This window comes from Phacochoerus africanus, chromosome 1, assembly GCF_016906955.1.
Source record: "Phacochoerus africanus isolate WHEZ1 chromosome 1, ROS_Pafr_v1, whole genome shotgun sequence".
Lineage (NCBI taxonomy): Eukaryota > Metazoa > Chordata > Mammalia > Artiodactyla > Suidae > Phacochoerus > Phacochoerus africanus.
The window spans coordinates 49,705,567-49,722,576 of record NC_062544.1 but is presented as its reverse complement, the minus strand read 5'-3'; the positions used below and the strand labels follow the sequence as shown (position 1 = coordinate 49,722,576).

Below are 17,010 nucleotides of genomic sequence, written 5' to 3'. Positions count from 1 at the left end.
TCCTACTTCTCCTAAACAACACATTGTCACTGTCAGCATCAGCACTGTACCAATTAAGGGTCTGAGACAGTTTGACAACTCTTGGGTGCTTGTACTGATAAAGAAGGGGTTTGAAGCTAAACTATCCACAAAGAAAAAAGGCTGCAAGGCAGGACCATTCACATATTCAGCCAACACCTCAGCCTCCCTCCTACATTCCAGACACTGCACCAGGCACTGGGGATGCAGAACCAAGTGAGTGAGACATGGTGTGCTCAGGGAGGCCATCCCAGGGGAGAAAAGATCAACAAGCAAAGTGCTGGTGGAGGCCTGTCCTAGGGCATATGGCAGTATAGAGACAGAACAGCTACATCAGCCCAAGGTGTCCCTAGGCAGAACAGAAAGTGAGAGTCAGGGCAGTATCTCATTTCTAAATAAGACAACAAGATTGTAGAAGCTTTCCGGTGACTGACTGGCCAAACAAACACCCCCACCCCCCCCCAAAACCACGGATTTTTAAAACAAGCCAAACAGATATCCATCCTTCAGGGAGACCCTGGCACGTACCAGTTGATTCTACCAATTTTTCATGGACGGAAATACGGAGGAGGGAAGAACTGGTGAGTCCCTGCAAGTAGAAGTCCCCCCAAAGGGACTGTGTTTCCTAAAGGACGCTCCGAAGGGGCTGAGCTAATTCCATCAGGGAGAAAAAGACTCTGGCAGTCAGGGCACGGGAGAGTGTACGTCTGGAGTCATTTCAAGGCTTTTTCCATCTTGCCTGATGTGGCAACAAGGAAGGATTTGTTCGTTTTATTTATTTATTTTCCATTTTAAACGATATTTCTTTTCCCTTTTCCCCGCTCCCAGCCACTCGGGTTTGGGTTTTCCATGTGACTCATAATCCCTTCCGAAAGTGGAGTCGAATTCATAAAAGTGCTGGAAGGAGAGGGGGCAGGCTGGGAGCCCCGGGGAGTCTTCACTACCGACGTTCCCACTCGCCCCCGGCGCGAGCGGCGGTCGTGCTGGGGAATCCAGCCTGCGCCCGGATGGCGGATACTATTAAAGCCCCCGCGGCCGGGACTGGGTGACCGGGCGGCGGGCGCGACGGGCTCGGGAGGGTCTGCGGCGGGCGGCGCTGCAGCAGCCTCGGCACAGCCGCCGCCTCCCGCGGGCGCGAGTGTGCGCGGGTGTGGAAGGCCGGCGTGAGGGCCGCGAGGGGTGTGTGCGCGTGAGGCGGAGCGGGGCTCGCCCCTCGCCGGCGCCCGCCGCCCCGCCGGTGATCGCTCTCCGGCCGACTCCGGCACCCTCGGCCCCCCACGGCCGTTGGTCCGGGCGGGGGAGGGAGAAAGTGAGACTCCGTGTCATCACCATCCATTGTCAGGAGGGGAGGAAATTGGAATCCAGCAGCGGCAAGCAGCAGCTGGGCGGTCACATCTGGGCATGCAAAGCCGACCTCCCCCTCCTCCTCCTCCTCCTCCTCCTCCACCTCCACCACCTCCTCCTCCTCTCTCACCCAGGATCACTTCCGAAACCACTTCGCCTTCAGCCCCTGCCTCGGCCAGAGGTTTCATTTTTAACTGAATATTTACGAAAGCTGGAAGCGTGCGAGGGGGGTGGAGTGGGGTGGAAATAGCGGCTGCTTCTTTTCCAGGGATTTATTTAATGGGGATGTGTTCAAGGCAAGAGCGAATTCAGAAGGATATCGACGTCGTGATCCAGAAGTCCAGAGCCGAGAAGGACTGTCTGTTTGCAGGTGAGTTCTCGCCTTTCCAGAGCCTTAGTCTCAGCGCCTGTTTCCTCTGCCTGCCCGTCACCCCTTTTCCCAGTTTTCTGGACACGACGTGTGTGGCTGAGGATGGGGGGTGTAGCACGTCCCCATTCCGGGGTTCATTTGGCAACAGCTGCTGCAGCGGGAGCGGGAGCCAAAAGGGGGAGGGGGCGCCAACCTCTCCCCTTCTCCCCTCCCCCCTGTGTGGGGCGGCCACCAGCTTTGGGGGCAGAACCTTGGTCTCTCGAGCCGGGGTCTAGGCTGAGGGGCCGTGCATTGTATTTTTAGCCCCTGTGGACTCCTGGAGCGTCCAAACCCGCCTCTAGGGTTTCAGCAGCAGCGACCCAGCCAGCGGGTAGGACCCGCCGGGTTTGCGCAATGGACTGAGCGGCGGCGGCGGCGGTGGCGGCGGCAGGGAATGGAGCCCGCTGCGCTGCGCCGCGCCGCGCCGGCCGGCTGCGCCGGCGCCGAGGTCCCCCGGGGAAGAGCGCTGTGCGGATCTCTGGCCCCTTTAGTTCTCTCTAGTCCCCTCCGACTGGCAATGCAATGCCCCGGAAAGGGAAGGGATCCCCGGGGTTCCCGAGGCACCCCGCGACCCTGCCTGGGGGTCGCCTTTCGTCCATTTTGCTCCCCGGGGAGAGGGATTGAATTTTGCTTTTGCGGCCGCGAGCTCGGCGTGGGCCACTTCCGGCTGCCCCGACCGGGAAATTCCCACCGTTGCCATGGCACCCGGCACTTGTTGCGGGGGGGGCGGCCTCCCGCGGCACCCTGCTCTGGGTGCGGAGCATCCCCCTCCTGCGCGGCGGGACAGCGGACCTCGGGGTTCTCCAGCCCTCGCCTCCTACCCCGCCAGGCCTCCCCTTGGCTCCATCAGATAGGGGGTCCAAGTCATAACCAGGGTTAAAAATCCACTCAAGGTGTAGCTTTTCTTAACAAGACTCTCCGTTTCAGATTTCAGATACTCAGACTCCACCTTTACTTTCACCTACATTGGCGGCCCCAAAAGGTATTTATGTGTATAGAGTTGCTTCATTTCCTGTTCAGAGGCTTGTGTTTCCTTTGTTCTTACCGTGTTCCGTGTTTGGGTATTTTTTTCTTCTTTTTCTTCTGCTGTTGTTGCTGTTCTTTGGCCACATGCTAAACCAAGGTCCCTTGCTTTTAAATCGCAGAGGGGAAATAATTGTGTTTGATTCAAGTGTTTCTAAGATCACATCGCAGACCAAAAGCAGAGAACTCTCACACTCTTCGTGTTAAAGCTGTTTGTACAGTAGTAGCTTGCTTTTGAGGCTTTAGGGGTTGACACAGGCGAGTACAAAACCTGAATACTGGGCATAAAAGGCATCAGATGTCACCGAATAGTTTGATCCACATGTGACGATTTTTCTGATGAGTTGGGGCTGCACATTTACATGTTTTCTGAAGGTTGACATAAACATTCAGTCTGCCAATTCTCCATACTTTTTTTTAAAAAGGAGTTTTCATAGTTGGGAAGAATTTGGGAATTATATGTAGCTGGAGTGTGTGTAACTTCTTTCTAGAGTAGGAAGAATGAGAGATGCACGTGTAAATACTAAATTGTTAATGGTGTGAAAGAAGCCCAAATTCAATTTTGTGTTTAAGAGAAAGAGTTGAAATGAAAAGTAAGCATTAAAATATGCCTCGCTATCTTCACTTGGAAGGTAGAATTTTCTCCCTATTGTGTCTTTTGGAGACTTTAAAGAACCATGGCCACATGTAAGAACCGTCAGAGATTTAGCCTTGAAGTTAGGACTTGACTTTCAATACGGTTTGATCACATTCCAAAATATCTCTTAGCTAATGGAAACATTTATGAACATATAAATTCCAAAAGAAGCTCCCCTCTGGAAATACATTTTTTAAAAGCTTGGAATTAATACGAATCTTAAAAATGCTTAGGATCTGTGTTGCAGTGTGCATCCTAAAAAAGCTTTCATTGAAGCAGTTATCCAGTTTCCCATATGCACAGTATGCCTAAGCCTCAGGATTGGTATATTGATTTGATTTAATAGTTGAGAATAAAACATAAATAATATGTGCTTATTGGAGGAGAATAAAATCAGGGTCTTTCTCAATTTTCTGTAGTACCATCATTTTTGTTGTGAGCCACAGGGGAAGTCCTGTAGTACCATCATTTTTGTATGAATAAAGAGAATAATTAAATTAGAGGAGATTCAGCTAAATTCACACAACTATCCGAAGGATGTTGTTGTATGACTAATAAGCTCTTGGGTTATTTTAATAGTTAAAATATGTGTGGCCTACTGAAGACATTCCCTGTGTAGTCAGGTTAATATCTGCTTGAGTTATATCTGTTTCACAATTGTTTTGGCTCCCCATCTGAAAGGTGTGAACTGAGAAAGTCCTGGGTAAGCTTTTACCTAATCAGCTTTATTATTTCCAATAAGATACTTGAGTTGTTTTGGCCTCAGGTTACTTATCTGTACAAGGAGGGGGGAACTTAATCTCTAAGATCTGTTAGATACCGCAGGAAGATTTTTTTTTTTTAATCAGTGAATTACTGAACTAATGTTAACATTACAAGAGGTGGAGAAGGTGTGAATGCCTCCAAGAGCAGGGCCTGGATGTTGGGATGAATAATTAACTAATTGAGATAATATCAGTTTTCAAGGTAGGAACAAATGCTGTGACTGCACTTAAAGTAAGAGATGTTTCCTCTTCTATGTCATCCTCCTAAGGGATAGTTTTTTCTTCGGTCCCTGATTTAAATCTTGGGGGATTTGCATGTCTAATAGGGAATAGCCTACTTTTTTAAATAAGAAAAATAACTGGTACAGTTGTTGATGTGACCGCTTTGTCTTCCCAAAAGCTTGAAAAGTAAAGCAATGTATAAAAGATTGTCTTAGTATAGTAGTAATAATATCTTTAATGATTACGCCTTTATTCCCCTGTAGCTAATGGCAGAAAATAAATTTTTGGAAAGAAAAAATACTGTTTTCAAGAACTGTATTAAACACATTAGAATCTGACATTTATTATGTGTTTCTCATTGCCATGTGTCAATCATGCATTTAAAATTCAAATATTGATTTAATGTACTTATCGTATTCGATTAATAGTGTCATTTTGGGTAAACTAGACTTAGTTCTCAATTTAAAAAGGTAGGCATCTCATGAAGAGATAATACAGGTTTATCTTGAATTCTACTGTACTATCATTTCATCTAAATTGTTGAGAACATTAATTTTCAAGAATAATTTTTCATTCGAGTCATAGATAAAGCTTCATATGCTATTTCCTCTCTGACACTTTCCAAGAATAATTACATTTTGTTCTAAGACAAACAATCTTACATGTTACTCTTCAAAAAAAGAAATAATACTGAAAATTTCTTTTAACATGTACATTGTTTTACTGCTTCTGTGGATAAGAGGAAATGGCAAGAAGCAGCTGTATCAGGGCTGGCCACTGGCTTAGTAAATTGGCCATTCCTTCAGAGCTTGTCACAGGGCCTAGTGCCTGTTACCATTTGCTCCTCTGCCTGGTGGACTTGAGGTGAGGACTTTTGAAGGGGAGCAGATGATCAGCTGGAAGACTGAGTTCTCTTAGTTCTCCCCCATGGGAGAGTTCATGGAGTTGTTATCCTCAGTTTTGGATTTGCAAACTGAGACTCAGAGAGTTTAGAAAACATGTTCAAGTTTCCTCAGTTCATGATGAAGCTGCCCTATAAACCCTGCCTGTCATACTTCTGAGACCTGTGCCCTTTCCCCTACACTGGTATTCCCAACCTCTGGGAGCAACCTCTTTGAGACACTTGAACATCAAAAAAAGGAATCAGACCGTTTACTTGAGAGTTGTAGTTCTCATTGTTGAGAAACAATGAGAAAAGTATTAAATGTTAGGAATTGATTATAATATCGTCTCCATGTTTGAATACTTGTGATATATATAAGGCAAGATTAATTCATTGTAGCAATGGTCCTTGTCCCAGTTCTGATTCCTGGACTCCTTGGAATAACAACACAGCCATCAGCAGTCCAGGGCCTGCCCTAGGCTCCTATCAATTCCAGCGTTGTGCTGAGAACAATAAACCAGAAGCTTCAGCTGTATGCAATATATAAGTGTATGTAAAAGTAATTCCTTCCTTATACTTTGTCATGCTGTGATCTCCTGCCTCTTTCTTTCTCCCTTGTTGGCTGACCGTAAAGTCCTTAGGACCACAAAGTTTTGGGGGGCCTAGCCCTTCATCTCACCTGCAGGCACTTGTGCAGTTAGAAGCAGCAGAAGGGTTAGAGTGGGTGGTGATGGCTACTAAGGTGATGGAGAAGCAGGTGGAGGGCCTGGGACCAGAGGTTAAGGAAAACAAGAGAGCAGGGATAGCCCCAAGAACCTGGCCTTGGACCCCTGTGGGATTCCCTGATTTGTGAGCTTTTAGCAAGGAGAGCACTGTGAAGACATGACTGAGATTTTAAGTGCTGATTGTTAAAAAAAAAAAAAAAGGAAACAAATAAGCCAAACAGAAGAAAATTTAAAAACCTATGGTTTCTATGTCTTCTATTAGAAATTATTCTTTCAGAATTTTTACATGTCTATGTGCATATAAAATGTATGCATCCAAACACCATATTACACTCTTGAGACCTCACTGTTTTTCACCCAAGAATATAATATTGATGTCTTTCCTTTGGAAAGGATATTAAAATAAATAAAGAAATATTTATTGGTTTTGGCATTTTCCAGTCAGGGAGTATCTATGATAAGAAATCTAATGCTTATATTAGAAATTATTAATAAATTAAAAACATATTAGTGCAATATTCAGAGTTGGCTGTATTTAGTGCAGTGTTCAGAGTTGGCTGTATATGCAACCCACATCAGCCTGTATTGTATCAATAAACACTTTTTCATGTGGTCATGGGTGGATTGATAGCTTTTGAAGTGCACCTTTTTTTTTAGGAGTTTCTGTCCACATGACTGTTTTGGAGTGTTGTAGGTGACACTACTAATTGCACCCCATGGTCTCTCAAATCATATGCTCCGTCCTCTTTCTCCTGGGAATTTGCACACCCATCCACATCCTAACCTCCCACCTCTCCTGCTTCTCAACCCTAGTCAGTTTTCATTATTGATTATTTTCATAATCTTTGCTAAGCCAAATTCCCTCTGAGATGTCTTTCCTCATCCTCTACCCTATTTAATTTTGCTAGATGTTTCTAAAAACAGGTTGTCACGTTATATTGTTAGCTCTTGTTTACTAGATCATCTGTCTGACCATGAGCCTATGGAAGGCAGAGTCTGTTCTGTTCATTGCAATTTGTCCAGCCTCTAGCTCACTGCCGAGTACTATATATTTTCTTAGTAAGTAGATACTGAGTGAATTACTAAATGAAGGCTAAAAGGTCTTCTGGCAGGTGAGTCATTTCCTAACCCAAATGACTAGGTATAGAAGTACTCAAAGAATTCAAAAAGCCCCCAATCTTGTGATGTCATGCAGAATGGAATTTCTTATGAATCCAGAAGTTGCTTACCCAAGTTATAAGCCCTGTTCTCTGCCCTGTTCAGTTGCTTTCTGGGGGTAGATAATGCAGTTGCTTAGGATAATAGAGAGTTAGGGGACTGTGGTACACTGACGAATATACAAAAGTAGTTAATTTAGCTTAAAAAAATCACCATTTCTGATTATCAAGGCACATTTCTGGGAGTCCTAATCCACTGGGGCTCCCAATGCATAATCCCTTACTCATTGGATGCTATGGAAAGAGACAATCCACTTGATTGCTAAAGTACATTTGTTTTCTTTTGACTTTCTTAGGAAGGAGGCTTTTGTGTGAATGCCAGGGTGGGGGAAGTTGAGAAGGTGGAGAAGTCATCCCATCATCTCAGAAAGATTTCATCTGTTTTCATAATGAAAGAAGTACATGCTCATTCTAAATTCCTGAAACATGTAATTATTTTGAGACCATCAAATGCTCCCGAAGGTGTTAGATTGAAAAGAATCATCCTTTATTGAAATAACATATTAGAACGTTCCCCTTGGCAGTGGGGACTTGTTCCCCATAGTTTTTGGTTATATCAGTTATTATCCAAAATGATGGTTTGAAAAAAATGTGTGTTCCTTGTAGCACTAGGAACCTACCTTGGAAGTTTGGGGTGTCCAGTAAAAGGAAGTATGAAGGAAGCTGAGCGAGTGAATGAGAGCCAGGCTTTTTTATCCCTTTGTAAATTACAGCTGCTCTAGCTCTTTTCTGTTTGTAGTATAGCATTTTCTTTGAAAAAGGTTTCATTGTTAAATGAGTTTTAAAGCCATTTATCTAAAATCACCACCAGTTTAACCCACATTTAACTTTATGGAAGCTTATATATTTAAAAATTTAAACTCCATTTATTCCATGGATTAAAATAATACTACTAATCATATTTATTGGGCATAGTCTCTGCTGTGCGTTTTACCCACTTTACATCCTGTGTTTGCAGCAAAGAAGATCGGTAGGTCCTTTGTCAGCTATTTTACATTTTATAGCTAAAGAAGCTGAGGCTTGGATAATTTAAATAACTTACAGTTAGTAAGAAGCAGAGTCAGGGTATATTTCATGTAAGTCAATGTTTATATAAGGTCTTAAAGGGCATTGTTTGAACTGGCATGACTAGAATAGTTGGGAATGTTTGAGCATGGGAAGGAATTGCTATTGCCGGTGGAATGTCTGCCAGGGGCCATACTGAAAATCTACTGGTTGGCAGGGGAAGCTCCTGAGCCCAGTGCTAAGCATTAAAAAAGTGGGCAAATTATGTACATTGGCTGTGGAAACCTTATGCAAATATTGGGCTGATCCATTTAAATTCCCCATCATTTCTGTGGCGACGTTGTGGGGGGGGGGACACATATAAGTGAAATTTCATTAGTCCTAAAAATATTTTGTAATTCTCTGCACACATCTGCTTTTGGATAGATTGTGCTCCAGAAGAGAAGTATTGCTTTAAGACCGTTGCCACAGACTTAATATGGAATTTTAATCAAGTTATTGACATGTAACCTTTCTTTTTCTCATCCTCTAAATTTCTGAAAGCCTGTTTTCCATGCATGTACCCAGAGGAAAGACTAATCGGAAATATGTTTTTATTAATAAGGCTTGTCGTTCCTATTTTATTGTGACATAATTTAGGTTTTCTGTCTAGTCATCTCACTTAAATGCTGGGTACTTCAAGCCAATACATCGAAACAACCAATCATTTCCTCTTTAAATGAAGCTTCTCCTCCCAGCCTTTCTCTGGTCAGTATCACATCACTTGAGCCTGGCACAGGGAAACCACAGTCTCAGGTTTTATGTAACCCGCCTTCATCTTCATCTCTTAAGCTCTACCTGCTCTTATATTGAAATCATTCTTGGCACCTTCATCCCTTCCCATGCCTACACTTGGGCCCTTCTCACCTGGACCAAGGTCAGTTACTTTAATAAAGTATCTTAAACTTGATTTACAGCTTCTCACCCATCCAGTCCATTTATACCTGAACTCTCTGGCATGATTTAATCATAGTATTTACCTGCTTAGAAGCTTTCAAATGCAACTAATGTTTTCTCCATATCAAATTGAAATCCCATTCTTGGTTTTCAGGAGCCACCTTCCCCATCCATTCATATATGTTTCTCAGCCTTCCAAACACTAACTTACTTGTTTATTGACCCAATCTCTCCACTCAGCAGCAATTTGTATTAATTTAGTGCATTAAGCATATACAGCTGTTGATGTTTATTGACCAAAAGCATCTGTGTCACATAACATTTTTGGTTTGGCTATCAAGATCGTGGGGTTTTTTTTATCACAAAGACTGGTTCACTTAATCTTTTCTTTGACCACAAGTGGCATCTCTGTGAAAATGTTTGATACATTAATGCACAAGGAGAGAATAGAGTGAGACCCTGAGCAGAAAAAGGTGAGATTGAGAAGACAAAATAAAATCTGATAGGATAGGATGAGGTTATAAACAGATTATCCCCAGCCTCTTACAAAATAGCAGCAAGTTTTGAGTGTAGCTTATCTGCATATTGTTAATAGCCGGTTTGTGGGTGACACCTTCTCCATATTAAATGGAGGGTGCAAGTTATTCAATGTTAAATTTAAAAGGAAGACATCCACAGCAACCTTTATGCAGTCAGATCAATTTTTCCTGTATAGAAATTAGCAACCAGGATGGTTTCTTTCTGAACATTCTAAAATGTAGGTTGTAAAGACCTTCCCGGTGGCCTGAAAGTGTGCTTAGGATTTGTCCGTCAATTCTCAAGTGCTGCAGTCATTTGAATTTTCATCATTGTTTTGTTTAAAAGCAAATACAGATTGTTATCCAAGAATGATTTATAGAAGATTTACTACGCTTGAAGTACAGAATTGATCCAGAGACTACTTTACATTTGTTAGGCTTTCATGCCTATGAAGAAAAAAGTTCAGACAAAATTTGAGAACAACAAACAAAAATAGTACTCAGGATAAAGCTGTGTAAAAGAGAGACTAGTAAGTCAAATAAGTCACACACATGGAGCACCTGCTCTGGTGCAGTGGGTTAAGGATCTGGCATTGCTGCAGCTGTGGTATAGGTTGCAGCTGCAGCTCAGGTTTGATCCTTCACTTAGAAACTTCCACATATCAAGGGTACAGCTGAAGAAGAAAAAAAGGCTCACAAAAATTTATATTCTGTTTAAAGACTAGAATTCTTTTAGTTGACTGAACAGAATATAGTAAGTATTCTCTAATATTTTCTTAAATGACAGTAATATTTTTTGTATATTATGTGGTAGCATTTCCCAAACTGTTTAATTAGATGTTAAGTATGTGGCCAAATATGTCTGGGAAAGGCCTAGTTAAAACGATATTAAACAATTTTAATGGTTGTCTTTTTAGAGCCTTTTATATATTAGTGTGCATTATGCATACCCAAGAGGTGAATGAAGTATTCAGGGTTTTTCAGACTTATTTAATTACAGATCTGGAACATCTCAAGAGAGTTGTTTTGTGGAAAACACTTTGGCAAACTCTGAGTCTTATTCATTAAAAATAGTTTTTGAGTAAACAACAGTGTAATATAAATGGAAATTGCCAATTCACACTGAGCCCTGAAGAATTTATTTTCAGTAATTTTTACAGAGCTTGCTTTATGACAAAGGAAGCTTCAGTTAAAGGCACTTGGCATTTCATGCCACCAACATTTCTACATGAGGATTTATTCTGTCCTCAGTTGTGTTGAATTCATTTATGACAAGAGCTCTCAACTATTCTTTATCAGGGAACTGAAGTTAGCAGGGCCCTCTTTGGCACATGAATAGAAGTGAGGCCCATAAGGAAGTGTTGGAGATAGATAATGGTTCCACGCAGCAGAAGTACTCATTATGTCCTCTTAAATTCTGCCACTGTGATTGCTAGAGCTTTTTCTCAAGCCGTCTTTGTTGGAGTATATTTTGGAGAAATACGTGGCAAGGGAAATCTGGGATTTATTTAAATGTTTCATTTCTTTGGTGAATTACATTTTAAAAATATTCTGTAAAATAATTTTCCTCCCAGTGACCACATGAGAAAATTACTGAAGGAGTTTTATAACATTTCTAAGAATGTTTTCAACATGCATCAAAAAGCAAACTCCCTCTTTAGACACTGTCAGCATCAAACTTTAGGCTGCCCCCCATGATGTTTGGTAATATGTGAATGGAGAGTGAATCCTCTGCTTTAACGTGCCTTCCTGGGGACACAGAGCCGGGTCTATATTCAAAATGATTCATGTTAGTGATTGATGGTTGATATATTTCCGATATGAATACTTTTGTGATTCAGAGACACCAGTGGCCCCTCAAATGTGCTGAGAATCCAATAAGTTCTAGGTTTCTTATTTGGAAGTCAGTGTGCAAGATCTTAACAGTGAATTTATGATTGTGATGATAGGTTTGTTCATCTACATGTATTCGTGTCATTGATCTTCTCAAGAACAAAGTCTTAGATATTGGCAAGTGAGACCTAAGCAGAAGACTGAAATCTGCTTCCTGGATAAAAGCTGATGCAGTCATCCTTTCTCATTAAAATGCACCACAGCTAGATATGCAGCAGGAAAAAAAAAAAAGTTAGGCCCTCCAGCTGAAAAGTAGTCATTCCTTTATTATTACGATATGACTTCTCTAGTGATTGGTCATATTCATTCTTAGCTAATTAAGAAAGAAGTTTGAGTAATTTGCTGCGAGACACATTCTTTCTAGATTCTTTTTGAATCAGTCTATCCTTAAGAGAAAACCAGCCTAGAATGGTGATTTCAGTGAGTTTCAATTAAATGATTTCAGAGTTGCATATTCTTGGCCGAATTCGGTCCCCAGTTGATGAAACTTTGGCCAAGAGAGATTTTAAACTTAATTTTTTGAAATCATACTAATTTACTATAATATGAACTTTCTGTGCTGCCTTCCTATGTCATTAATTTAAAATGTTTAGTATCATCAGTTTTTGATGTCCAATATGTATGAAATTCTTTCTAGCTGTAGGCAGTTGTCAGAGAAAAAGCTACTTTAGGGCAGTCATTTCATAAAAGGGTTTTTTTAAAAAAAGAAAAAAAAAGAAACGGTGTTTTCAGCCTTTGGGATGTATTCTGGGAAATGTTACATTTCAAATGCACTTTGAAATCAAAATGCAGCTGTTAGAATGGCCAAAATCCAGGACATTGACAACACAGAATGCTGGTGGGGATGTGGAACAACAGGAACTCTCATTCATTGCTGGTGGGAAAGCAAAATGTAAGTACAACTACTTTGGAATACAGTTTGGGCAGTTTCTTATAAAATTAAACCTACTTTACCATATGACCCAGCAGTCACATGCCTTGCAGTTACTTGTTGAAAACTATGTCCATACAAATATCTGCACATGATGTTTATAGAGTTTTTTTCAAAGTGACCAAAACCTGGATGCGGTCAACATATCCTTCAGGGGGTGGATGGATAAATAAACTGTGGTACATCCAGACAATAGTGGAATATTTTTTCAGCACCAAAAAGGAATGCGCTATCAGCCCATGAAAGAACATGGAAGAAAATTAGTTGCAAATTACTAAGTGAAAGAAACCATTCTGAAGGACTACATACTATATGTAGTCCAACTATATGTGATTCTGGAAAAGGCAAAACTACAGAAACAATAAAAAGATCATTGGTTGCGAGGGGTTAATGGAGAGGAAGGACTGAATCGGCAGAGCAGAGAATTTTTAGGGCAGTGAAACTATTCAGTATGATACAGTGGTGGATACATGTCGTTTTGCATTTGTGTAAATCCATAAAATGTACAACATCAAGAGTGAGCCCTAAGGTAAATTATAGACTCTGGGTGATAATGATGTGTCAGTGTAGTTTCATCATTAATAGTAAATGCACCGCTTTGGTGAGGGATGCTGGTCATAGGGGAGGCTATGAATATGTAAGGGTAAAGGGTATGTGTGGGAAATCTCTGATTACTCTGCTCAGTTTTACTGTGACCTAAAACCACTCTAAAAAATAAAGTCTGTTTTAAAAAATTATCAGTAAAAAAAAAAGGGCAGGTATTTGCCAAGGCTGTTCCAACTTCTAGGTAAGGATTCAAATCCATAGAAAATTTAAAGATTTCTTTTTATATTACAGAGGCATATGCATTTAAGACATGAAAGTATAAAATTAGCTGTTTATAATAAAAGTGTCTTGGCATAAAACCAAAGCAGGTAACCTGTATTATGGTTTAAGCACTTAGCTTATTATATAGAAGAAAATCACAGTTTTGAATTAGAAATCTATAAATTGTTAAAATGTAGATTATAAAACTGTGCTAAGCAGTAAATAGTATTCCAAGGAATATCAGTAACTAGTACAAAAATTCTATGTCTACGGAATTTTAGTCACCACAGTAACACAGTATTTAATAGTTCCATTGCACGTCTCAAATAAAACCAAGCAGGACTTTGTGCTATCAGATATTTCTGTGGCTGAATACTGAACTTAAACAGAAAATATATTTGAAACATTTCTCTCTTGTATACACACATGCACACATGTGCACATATATGCACAAACCTGCAAAACATTGAAATTACAATGCATTTTAAGCCCCCCAACATACAAATATAATATTCTAAACTACATTTGCAAACATTAAGAATATAATGTACCTATTTGTTTCTCTCACACACATATCCCCACATGGTTCTCAAAGATGAGAAGCATTAAGAATTGAATTACGTAGAGATGTTTTTTAGAGGGTAAGAGTAGGTAAGCATGGGACATCATACAATTTTTAAAAGTTCTGGTACCACATTAATGCTTTTAGAACTGTCATGGACATATGTAAAATTGTTAATAAATATGTTAGAATGTGTTTACAGATTATAGTCTTTTTAAAGATTATGAAATTGTATTTTATATTAGTCAAAACAATGCAAGTGTAGATATAAGATTATTTAAACAATTCTCTATAACTCATTACATTATAGTACGGTATAGCATTATTGACCAACCAGTCAAATGACTTAACCTCCCTAAATTTGGATTTTATCATCTGTAAAATGGCAGTAGTTTTATTCCAGGGTTTTCAGGAGTAAACTAGATAATATGTTTGAGAGGGTCAGAGGGGCCCTGAGGTTCGGATAGAAGGAATCACAGGACTCAGAAAGCTATTAATTCACTGTTTATTTTATTCTAACAAAAAGATGCAGATTAAAATCAGCAATGGGCAAAGGCTCAGTGGAGAAAGTCCAGGGGAAACCGGCACAAGTTGCCAAGTGTCTTGTCCCAGAGTCATACGGACACAGTTTTCTCTGCAATGATGTGTGACAACACTTGCAGAGTGTTGCCAACCAGGGAACCTCACCTGAGCCTTGGTGTCCAGGGCTTTTATTAGGGGTCAGTAGGATAGGCATGCTGCACCTTTGTGACAGACCTCAGCTGCTCACACTCCAGCCACAGAGCAAAGAACAGGTGTTTACCATAAATCACATTTGTTAGCATCACTATCTGTGCAAAACCAAGACAATAGGTGCACGAATACACTCATTTCGGGCAGACGCTTCCATGGGCTCAGCGTTCATCTCCTAGGAACTGGCCAGAGGCCAGTCTTAATGACAGACCTTGCTTGGGAATGTGCAGTGTTTGAACATCCAAGCCTGAGTTAACCCTTTCCTGCAATGTCCAGCACAGGGCCTGACAGAAAAGGCAGTAATTGATATAATTATTCATAGACCTATCCTGATTCTAATTCCTGGTCTAGACCTCATGAGCAAGCAGAATAGAGGGGGGGAATGCTCTTTTTTGGGTTGGATTGATTTGGAAATGCAAAATTTTCTCAATTTAAAAAGGCATTCATTTGCAAGATACACTATCAATGAATAACAACTTCTAATAAAACTATATTATGTACACAAATTAAAAAAAATAGCAGTAGCATATGTTCATTTATATAACTGTATGTTATTCCTTTTTTTTTTTCTTCAGTGTCACAAAGTCCAAACCTAAACCATCATTTTTGGAGTCGAAAGAGTCTCCAGACTTGCTTTTGGCCATTATCAGATGACCACAGCATTCCAGTGATAATGATTTTCCTTCCCCAAATTCTGGATTCTTTATCTTCATCTGTAGCTTTTTTTTTTTAACTTGAAAAATTGTTTCTATCTACTTTTTGCTTAACCTTGTGTTTTTTTTCCTCTTTCATAGAATTGTGTAATAATGAAAATTAAGTAGTTTCTCTGGAAAATCAGCTAAACCATGTTTTCCACAAGAGCCCTTCTCTTGGCAGGTCCCTAATATTGTATCAGCCTCCCTCACCCAACCCTTAGAGAGTCTTCCTATATTCTGTTACCTTTGGCAGTTCCTCCTGACTTTTCTTGTATTGTCTGACATGTAACAACTTTCTCTATAGGGGAAAAAAAATCTTTTATTTCAGGGCTGTATCATAGTTTTACCCAACAGACAAGTGGTTTGCAGTGCAAGTGGCACAGGGGTGACAGTCAAAGGAGGTGAAATATTCTATTGAGGGCTAAATTCTCACCTTTACTAACACTGACAGACAAGTGTCACAGCTTCTCCTAGCATAGTGGCTAGGTAGTTTCTTTTGATAGATATTTTTAGAGATATGCTAAAAACAGGAGTCTTGTAGTCAAGAAAGTTTAATAACCAAACAAAGGCTTATTGAGCAGGTAATATGGGATAGGCAAATAATTTCTAATTTCTGCTTCTAAATTACCCCTCACCTTTTGGTCCCAAGCAGATTTCTTACATACTTCAAATAAAAGGTAAGCTAGAGAAGTTGTTGGAAAGAACAGGTGGCTAGAATAACTTTATACATCCTGATAGCCTGGATTGCCTCAACATTTACATTTTAATTAAAGTATCTGTTTGATAATTTAAATTAATTTTAAGCAATCTAATAAAGGGAAAACTTTTCAGATTTTGTGGGAGATGCTATTTTGGGACCAGATATTCATCACTAGGCTTACCACTTCTGTCTCCTCCAGTACCCTGGATCAGAGCCCGTTGTTCTTATTTTTCACGGCACTCTCCCTTCTTCTCACACCCTATGTGCTTTCTTTTTTGACAGTGACTCCCAGGGCTCTGGGAGCTGGTACAACAGGCAGAGTGGGAAACGGGAAGGGTGAATGAGCATAGAGGTCATTTGTAAGCCATCTGTGTGCGTCTGTCTGTCTGTCTCTGCGTGCATGTCTATTACAATATGTATTTTACATGCACACATTTACAGTTTTTAAAGAGCAACTGTTATCACAGTTAAAACCAGACGACATCGGTTTTTTTTAGGGAAATACCAATTTGCCAACAAATCAGTTGATTTTTTCCCCCCTGAAACTTGCTTAAGTGTATTGATCAAATACACTCGGTAAAGAAAACACCAGTGTCTCATAAAGTATGTTTCACTTTCATATGCCTTCTATATTCCAGTAAGGCTTCCCCTTTCTAAGGGTTCATTTCTAAGTGATCCTGGAAGCCATGTATGTGGTAAGAGGGCAGAATTACAAAATCAGACTTAAATTCTTGATATATTTGGCACAAATCCATCAGTCCTGTATCCTTTGTTAGGTCCTGAGGGCATGCCTGATTTTCATTAAAAGTCATGCATTGTCATTTCAAATAAACAAGCAAAAATTATTTTTGGCACCCTACTTGAAAAAGCACATGAATACCTTAAGTGTATTAGAAATTTTGCAAATGGTTGAAATTTGATAAAATGCTGAGTTTTATATTTTTCATGAATTCAAGAACTAGACTCTAGTTTTCTTTAAAATTAATTTT

At 40.4% G+C, this 17,010-nt stretch overlaps 1 protein-coding gene across 2 annotated transcripts in view; it reads left to right on the top strand.

The window, feature by feature from the left end:
• The first annotated feature begins 459 nt into the window (after positions 1–459).
• PARP8 (poly(ADP-ribose) polymerase family member 8) overlaps positions 460–17,010 on the top strand; it is a 175,018-nt gene continuing 158,467 nt past the window's right edge. The window contains exons 1-3 of one of the 2 annotated variants that reach the window (XM_047763755.1): positions 460–599; positions 1,631–1,732; positions 2,699–2,753. In XM_047763755.1, coding sequence (XP_047619711.1) covers positions 569–599; positions 1,631–1,732; positions 2,699–2,753 — 188 coding nt within the window. In that variant the 5' untranslated portion in view covers positions 460–568. Of the gene's footprint in view, positions 600–1,145; positions 1,544–1,630; positions 1,733–2,698; positions 2,754–17,010 lie in introns of those variants that run through there. The other variant, XM_047763686.1, reaches the window with a different exon arrangement.